The following is a 9,292-nucleotide window of genomic DNA, read 5'->3' as shown; positions in this document are numbered from 1 at the left end:
TTTCTCCCAAACAATTCCCTTTCTCCTCTTCTTTCACCCTCCAAACAATCTCTGGCATTTGGAGTCCACAGATGGGATTCAAAAGGGAATCGCTTGCCCTGTAAGAACTGACACATTATATCATCCCAGTCATTCACACTTTAGTAAAAATATGAATAATAATAATAATTTATGGGGCTGCCAGAGGTTTGGGACAGGCCTCGATCTGTGAAAAGTGCTGAATCCCTGCAGAGACAGTGCTTCATCCCAGGCAGATTTCTGCTTTTATCAAATCCTGGAAGCCTGGACTCCAGGCAGACACCAGCGGAAAGGGCCGCTGCTCCGCCCGCCCGTGTCGCCTGCCCGGGGCCACACTGACACTCCCCTTCCGCATTCTATAAGGGCTGCAGCGGGCTTGGCACTCCCCTCCCAAACCACTCACCCTGCCCGGAGCCCGGGCGCCGCGCAGCTGGTAAGGCCGGGCGGGTGGCGCTGCAGGTAGGTAGGTGGGTGGGGGGCGGTGCTGCCAGCTTCCCACTCAGCCCCACCCAGGCCCACCTGTGCCCTCCCTGCCCATCGGCTCCTACACTTCCCAGCGTCGCCCACCGTGGCGTCCGCTGCCCGCTGGGCTTCCCACCGTGGGGACCACACTGGGCCCCCAGCGCCACGCGGCGATCGCCATGGGAAGCCCTGCCCGAATGGCCTGAAAAGAAGGGAGGGAGGACACCCGTTTTCCCAGCCAAAATGCGCCACGGAAAGCTGAGATCGGAATGTTTCTATCCCTCGGCAGCGGCGCTGTGTGTGATGGTTTCCAGGCAATTCCAGCACCTGGTAGCTAGTCGCAGGCAGGGAAAGGCAGGGAGAGGACGGGGCCTTGTGATCCCAGTGAGAATTCAACTTGGCACTCAGGCTGAGCAGCCAGCAGGGTTCTTTTTGGTCTGTACTTGGGGGAAACTAAAGCTCTGAGAGTTAAGATCCAGATGGACAGATGGGCAGCCAAGCTGGAATCGCCCATCAGGCCCTCCCCATAGCAGACAGCATCTCTTCTGTGAAAAGAATGGAGGACACTAGTCCCCACTCCCCTGCCCTGCCCACCTGACCCTGCTGTGTTGGGCTTTCAAATCCTCATATCCTACACCAGCTCTGAGACTTTGGGCCCTTGACCTCTTAAACATTTGCTACTGAATCTCCAAAATGAGAATAATTATTTTAGTAATGCATGGTAGGTTGCTATGATTTTTTTTTCCTATGGGAAATATTCTTCCGGAAAATGTAGGCAATGATTTATTGCCCAAATGAACAAGGTATTTGAAACAAAGGGACAGAAATGTATGTGTTCTCAAATGTATGTGTTCTTAGTAGGTGGGATGGACCCAGGGCTGGGGGTCAGGCCAAGGCCACTGAGTGGACCTGGGCCCCCTGTCAGGCTCACCAGTCTGCAAAGTGAGAGCAGGTTAGGACACCCTAGGTCCTGATCCTGGGCTTCTCCAGAAGTCAGACTCCACCTTCATGTGCATGGGAGAGGGTTTGAGCCTCCTGGGGAAAGAAAAGATCAAAAAAAGGGGCTGGGGGCAGGGGTGGGCAAAGTCCAGGCTCCAGAGTATTGAGGGGTGGTGGACACAAATTGAGGAAGATGCTAGGGAAGGAGGGTGTCCTTATTTGCTGGTGTGTGGGCTGGGAACAATGTGGGGCCTTTGTTCTGTCTTAAAGCCTTCACCATGGAGAAGCTGAGCACAGCAAACACTCTTTTTGCCTTGGACCTGTTCCTCGCCCTGAGTGAAAATAATCCTACGGGAAACATCTTCATCTCTCCCTTCAGCATTTCATCTGCGATGGGCATGGTGTTTCTGGGAACCAGAGGCAATACTGCAGCACAGCTTTCCAAGGTCAGCAGAAACAAAAATGACTTGCTCTCCCTGCCCTCTCCCAGCTAAAGTCTGTGCTGAATAGTTGCATCTTTGAGCTCTTGCAGTGTGTTTTTAAAACCGCATGTTGAACTGTGTTCAACAGCTGTCCATGTTGAACTTTAGACTCTGAGAAAAGCCCTCAAAACAGTCCATCTGCCTGCAAGCTTTTATTCATTATCTTTACTGAGCACCTATTATGTGCCAGACACTATGTTTTTGTTTTGCTAAGGATACAGCAGTGAACAAAGCCAACACAGTCCCTGCTGGGTGGTACTTTTATACCAGGGAGTACATCTTTGACACATTTTCTGTAAGTCCTTTTACCTCACCAGAGCTAGCAGCTTCCAGTTTTTGCTTTGCTTGTACTTGTTATGTAGCATCATCTTTGAGCATGACAGTAATGAAACATGGGGAATGCACTACAGTGAACAAGTTGCCTTTTTGTAGGGACAGGGAAAAAAACAACTGTGTGATCCTGTATTCCCACAGCTCACCCCTGTGCCTTTCTCGTGGGCTGGTGGCATAGTAGAAAGGCCCTGAAGCAGAAGGGGAACTGGGAAGCCCAGGAGCTTGGGAGCAGGACCAAACCTCTGGTGATATGGCAGATCACTTTTTCAGCAAGAAAAGAGGCAGGGGTACCTCTCTTCCTTGCTTTTCTTATTGGACACGGAGGGGACATTCGTGCTTGATGTCCTCTCAAGACTTAGAGAGGAGTATAAACGTGGAGGGTTTTCTAAGACACCTGCCACACATCACACTCTACCTATTTTCACAAAGGTGTAGCCCTGGGTTGAAGTTCAATGCTTCAACTGCAGTGCTTTGATATGCATCCATGCAGATCTGAAAGCTCCACCTTTTTACAAAGCCTCTAATGCCATTAGTTGCTTTTTTTTTTTTTTTTTTTTTTTTTTTTTTTTGCAGGGTTCTATCGGCTCCTATTTTTGAGAACTTCCAGGGACTTTATAACCTCAGCAAAGAATAGTCTTAAGGTTTTCTCTCCCCAGTTTTATTGAAACAGGTGGATCTTAGTAACAACACAAACACTGCAGATCTCAGAGAGTAATGTGGACTTTGGATGCTGAGTGGTTTTGTTCTTTGTGTCTTCAAATCGAGGAACCAGCCCAGGACTCATAAAACTATAAAGGCTTCTTGATTTCTAACTGACACATGAGAAATTAAACTTCTGCCATGATGTTAACTTTTAAAAAGTACTTTTTAAATAAGTGAATTGTGGATGCAAATAGGTTCATCAAAGGAAAAGGCCTCAATTTGTAATATTTTTGTAGTATGATATAAAGGATGATTCTTATTTTCACTGTTTATTCCTGAGAACTGTCAGTAAAATACAATATAGAAACAGTAGAAACATGCCTTTTAGGACTTTCTTTGGGGGGATGAGCAGACATGTAAATATTTAATGTAGCAACCACTCACGTTTGTGGCACCATAATTTTAACAAAAAAAAAATGGTGTAAAAGCAGTTTTTAGTGCAACTGTTATGCCTCACCAAGTCATAAATTTTGGATTCCCTATTTTTTTTTTTTATTCTCCTATGACAAATTAATAAAGTATCGGGTTGGGTATCATCAATAATTGGGGATAATAAAGACAGTAATTCGATTTGATGGAAGCAAAGACCAAAGAATCACTTTATAATTTCAGAACAAATGGTAGCAAAAAGAATGTTTTCTCTATTTTAGACTTTTCATTTCGATATGGTTGAGGACATTCATTCAAGATTTCAGAGCCTGAACTCGGAAATGAACAAACATGGAGCTTTCTATATTCTGAAACTTGCAAATAGGTTATATGGAGAGAAAACCTATAACTTCCTCCCTGTAAGTATATTGTACTTTATATTCTAAAACTCCACCAGAAGGTGCAGATTTTTTTCCAGCACAATCAAGTTGGTTTTAATATTTACTCACATTTGTAAAAACAATACAGAATGAAAACACAACAAACAGCACTCCCATTAACGAATGTGGTGGTTTTTGTATTATAGCCTTTGCAATGAAGAGATCACTCTGGACGTTTGATTAAAGCAGGAGCAAATCCCATGATTCACTTTTTAGAACAATCAGTATTCGCTTATTTATGACATTAGTCTAGCGTTTGAAAAGAATCGTTATGCTTTATGTAACATCAAAAGTATGAGAGTCAGTGGCTCATGCCTGTAATCTCAGCTCTCTGGGAGGCTGAGGCAGCAGGATTGTTAAGTGTGAGGCCACCCAGGGCAACTTAGTGAGACACTGACTCAAAATTAAAATTTCACAAAATGATTGAGGGTGTAACTCAGTGGGAGAGCATTTGTTTAGTACTTGTGAGACCCTGGGTGGAATCCCTAGTACTGAAAAAATATTCAAGAGTCAAACTTACTACTACCAAACTGCTCTACCCTTACAAATTGTTAAGATGGGGTTGTGTTTTTGACTTAAAATATATATATATATCATAAGGGTTAGAACTTTCACGTTGCAATGAATTATAGTCTTTTAGGACAATTTCTGTTGCTTTTCAAGATTTTAGAAAACCACTTTCGGTGTGTAGTAGGAGTTATTCATGTGTTTTTTGTTGTTGTTGTTGTTGTTTTTGTTTTGTTTTGTTTTGTTTTCAAATAGGAGTTTTTGGCTTCAACTCAGGAAAAGTATGGTGCTGACTTGGCCAGTGTGGATTTTCAGAATGCCTATGAGGACTCGAGAAAGGCCATAAACCAGTGGGTCAAAGGTCAGACAGAAGGTGAGAGATCTGCAGCATGGAATCTGTGTTAGCTTTATTTGTTACAATAACAAATACCGGAGAGAGAAACCGCTTGTAGAAAGAAAGGGTTTATTTTGGCTCATATTTTTGGAGGTTTCAATCCCTGGCTGATTGGCCCTGTAGCTTTGGGGCCTGTGGCAGCACAGTACATCATGGTAGGGAGTATGGCAGAGGAGGTCACATGGGCAGAGATTAAAAGAAAGAGGAAGAGGAACTGCGGTTGCCCTTCAGTCCCAGAGCACTTACCTAGATTGTGCAAGGCCCCAGTTGGACAAAAAAAAAAAAGAAGAAGAAGAAGAAGGATGGATTGGCATCCTGGTATTCCACAGGCCTTCCACAATCTCTTGGAGTTTTTTATTTTTTAAAAAATAGATATATATTTTATTTATTTTTTATGTGGTGCTGAGGAGCCAACCCAGTGCCTCATACATGCTAGGCAAGCACTCTACCACTGAGCTATAACCCCAGCCCCGACTTTGAGTTTTGAGGGGACACTCCCAATGACTTAAAGACCTTCCACTAGGCCCCACCTCTTAAGTGTTCCACCACCTCCCAACAGCAGCACAGGCCTGGGACCACGCCTTCCACACATAGGCCTTTGGGGGATACTTATCCAAACTGTGGCAGAATCATTATGTATAGGTTCTTTCCCTCCATCCACCTTCCTCATCTGCGTCTTATTTCCTCTTCTTCCCACTACCTCCTAAATCCTGAACTGTATACCCCATGTGTGAATTTTTCAGTGCCCCTTAGCTGGGCAGCTCTCAGATGTCATAAATCCATCAAAGGAGAAATGTAGACACAATTTAACAGATGCAGAACTAATGAAGAAATAGCTTCTTCCCATAAGGTTGCCCAAATTACATTTTAAAATTAAAACCAACATTAATGCAGAATAAAAGGAATAAAATGCCTGCCCAAAGTTATTTAATGTAAGAATACATGGAATCAGTATTCACAAACCACTGCCGTCATCTAATCCAGTAAATCAGGTACGAGTGGGGACTGTGGTGGTGGGTCAGGGCTCAATCTATATATCTTACTATGCCTCTCTTCTAACATACTGTGTGTCCAGGAACCCTGAGAACAGCTGTCTTATATTACAGTTGTTCTGGGCAGTGCCTGGCTCCTCCGGGTGGAGCCTTTGTTTGAGTGGACTGATTCATCTACTGTTTGGATATTTGTTAAAATCTTTTTTTGGCCAGAGTAGGCTTTTACTTGGCAGATTTGAAGAAGGAACGAGTAACCAAAAACACTTCTGTGAAGGATTTTTTTTTTTTTAACTGTAAAAACATAGCCATTCATAAAACAACACTGATTGCTTACACACAATCCAGGAAAGGAGTTTTCTTGTTTTTAGGTTTTGAGCACGTTTGACTTGTTTTAACGACTTCTAAAAACAAATTATTTTTTGAGGTGCCGGAGATAGAACCCAGAGCTCATGCATGCTGATCTTGTGTTAAACCACTGAGCTATGCCCCCAGCCCCCACATTTGAATTGTTTAAAAGTGTTGGCTCCTTTGAAATGTTCTGTATGCCATCCTGGTCTGCCTTACAAGTTGGTTTATTAAAAGTAGGAACACTCTAGTCAGGCTTTCTTAACCAACACTATGTTAAAAGGAAATTAAGTACAAAGCACACGTTTGAATTGCATTTAAATTGACAGTTCAAATTTGCAATTCCAATATAGAGCTTTCAAAAAGATCACTTTATTTTTTCAGGGAAAATTCCAGAAGTGTTGGCTCCAGGTGTGGTTGATAATATGACTAAACTCGTGCTGGTGAATGCCATCTACTTCAAGGGAAACTGGCAGGAGAAATTCATGAAAAAGTCCACAGTCGATGCACCATTCAGATTGAATAAGGTCAGGTGATGAAACGGTCCCCAAATTGTTCTTTTTTTGAGACAGTGTTGAATTCATGGCCTTCCTAAGCACGCATTCTCCCCCCAGCCCACAGCTACACACCCAGACCCCAAGTTACTCTACTCTAAATTAACATAGAGAACAATTTAAGTGATTTTTTTCTTAACTATTTAGAAAGACACAAAAACAGTGAAGATGATGTATCAGAAGGAAAAATTTCCATATGGCTACATCCAGGACCTTAAGTGTCGGGTGCTGGAACTGCCTTACCAAGGCATGGAGCTCAGCATGATTATTCTGCTGCCAGATGATATTGAGGACGATTCCACAGGTCTGAAGAAGGTATCTGGCTCCTCATAATTTGTGTTACCTTTTGCTGTGTCGATGTTTCCTGTGTCGATGTTGCATGGTGGGTACTTGTTATGTGTTCACTGGCTTTACCTGAACATTCCTGCCCACTGCTTTGTCATTTCTTTGTAAATATAACCCATCATCAATTACTGTTATAAAGCCCTGAATTTATCATCATCATCATCATTGTTATTGTTATTAATTTGCAGTGCTAGGGATCAAACTCAGGGCCCTGTGCATGCTAAGCAAGCATTCTACTGTGTGCTACCTTCCTAACCCAGAAGCCCTAAGTTTAAATTTCAAGATGCCCAACTTTCAGCAAATAGTTGTGATGGGGAACATCTAGAAAGTTATACTAAATATCACTTTGGTTAGTGGCAACTCATGGGAAGTCTCTTAACTTAACCTTAAAGGAAATTATAGTAAGATGAGGAAAAAGATTTTAAACCCAAACATTTTACTTTATAGCTTTATCCTATTAGTATATCATCCACTTTCATCACAGTTCCCATAAATCATCGATTAAAATTCTACATGATAGAGAAAATTCATGAGCCATGTTGATTTCGACTAATATGAACTTGGCATAATGTTTTCGTTGTGTATAATTTGAAGGACAAGGCATCTCTTTCCAGAGTTAGAAATAAGCAAAATTGTGAAGATTACAATTTTTCTTCAGTGTTCTTAGCCTACTGTGTGGTTTGCCTCTACCCAACTAAAACTTGTTATTAGGAAGGGTTAATCATTTGCAAAATCAATGTGTTCCTTCTTTTAGTTGTGTTTCCAAATCAGTCTTTTCTGATTTCAAAGTGTAAGTCTCCAGTTTCATGAAAGGAATTATCACATCACTAATACAAGTGGAATGATGATTCTATTCTAGTCTAGTAGTACTAGTAGTAGTAGTAATAGTAGTAGTAATGTTAATACTTAACATTATATAGCACTATCATGTGCCAAGCACTTTGTACATATCACCTCAGTGTTCAAAACAATGCTATAAGATGGGTGCAAATATTACCCCCTTTTCAATTAGGAACTAGGTCTAACACACCATCTAACTTTTTAATTTTTACCTAGAAGCTAAAGTTATTAGCTTCTAGGTAAAAATTAAAAACACCTGATTTGCAGATTGCTACAGGTCCAGTAGCTTTCAGAGTAAATAGTGGGAACCTTTAGAAATTTTCCTTGTACCACTTAACTAATTAGGGTAATAAAAACTGTCATGGCCTATCACAGTGATCCAGTGCATAGGGATTTAGTACACCCTGAGGAGGAAGGGATGGGAGGATGGAGAAATGAATGGGATGGATGGATGGATAGATGGAGGGAGGGAGGGAGGGAGGGATAGGAGGATGGAGGAGAGTGGATGAGTGGGTTTGTAGAGGGGGTATGTGACGGATAGATGATGGTCTCAATATCCAAAGTCCTTTATTTGGACCCTTGATGACTTAGAGCATAGCTCTGTTCTGTTTCACCAATGCCAGACAAAAATTAAATTCTCTAAATGGAATCTTTTTTTTTGGCACAAAATGTGAAGAAAACCTATTAGCAATCATTATTATGAACCCATTCATTTAAATAATAATTTATTACTTTACTTCCATGAAATCAACTTTACCTCTTCTTTCTTTTCTCCTTACTCTAATTCCAGATTGAGAAACAATTGACTTTGGAAAAACTGCAGGAGTGGACCAAACCTGAGAATCTGGATATCATTGAGGTCAATGTCAAATTGCCCAGGTTCAAACTGGAAGAGAGCTACATTCTCAACTCTGACCTCACCCGTCTGGGTGTGCAGGATCTCTTTAATAGTAGCAAAGCTGATCTCTCTGGCATGTCAGGAGCCAAAGATCTTTTTATATCAAAAATTGTCCACAAGTCCTTTGTGGAAGTGAATGAGGAGGGTACAGAGGCTGCAGCAGCCACAGCAGGAGTCGCCACGTTCTGCATGTTGATGCCGGAGGAAGATTTCACAGCCGACCACCCATTCCTTTTCTTTATTCGGCACAACCCCACACTTAGCATTATGTTCCTTGGCAGATTTTCTTCCCCTTAGAAGAAAGACACTTTGGAAATATAAGGTTAACTTTAGAGCTTTATTCCCTGAGATTTTGATGGTGACAAATTTCATTTAACCTTACCAATAAAGCTATTCAGAAACAAATCTTTAGTTTGTTAACTTCAGCCCTGTTGACTTTTTATATCCATGACATGTTGGCCTGGGTATCTGGGGTTTTTTTTACATTGAGAAAAATTCATTAATTGCTTTAAAATGCAGCAAGTTTAAGAAAAAAAAAAAAGGAAATACATCAGATGGGTAGATAGATTCTTAACAAAGCAGTAATCTATGTAATTGTCATACTATCCATGGGAAAACATGACTTTTTCAAAGTCAATCATTTCTCTATCTGCCATTAGAATAAGGCAAAAA

At 41.8% G+C, this 9,292-nt stretch overlaps 1 protein-coding gene across 2 annotated transcripts; it reads left to right on the top strand.

Moving 5' to 3' along the window:
• The first annotated feature begins 379 nt into the window (after positions 1-379).
• Positions 380-8,989, top strand: Serpinb1 (serpin family B member 1). Of its 2 annotated transcripts, none has more exons than XM_076857846.1 (7): positions 380-451; positions 1,690-1,865; positions 3,587-3,724; positions 4,508-4,625; positions 6,368-6,510; positions 6,685-6,852; positions 8,513-8,989. In XM_076857846.1, the coding sequence occupies exons 2-7, from the start codon at positions 1,698-1,700 to the stop codon at positions 8,915-8,917; spliced, it is 1,140 nt and encodes a 379-aa protein (XP_076713961.1). In that variant the 5' UTR covers positions 380-451; positions 1,690-1,697; the 3' UTR covers positions 8,918-8,989. The 2 variants fall into 2 exon arrangements, with proteins under 2 accessions (XP_076713961.1, XP_076713962.1); XM_076857847.1 differs by having other exon boundaries at positions 418-477.
• The last annotated feature ends 303 nt before the right edge of the window (positions 8,990-9,292 follow it).

Source organism: Callospermophilus lateralis, chromosome 6, assembly GCF_048772815.1.
Source record: "Callospermophilus lateralis isolate mCalLat2 chromosome 6, mCalLat2.hap1, whole genome shotgun sequence".
In the NCBI taxonomy this organism is placed as follows: Eukaryota; Metazoa; Chordata; class Mammalia; order Rodentia; family Sciuridae; genus Callospermophilus; species Callospermophilus lateralis.
The sequence above is the reverse complement of the archived record's forward strand: the minus strand, read 5'-3'. Positions and strand labels throughout refer to the sequence as shown.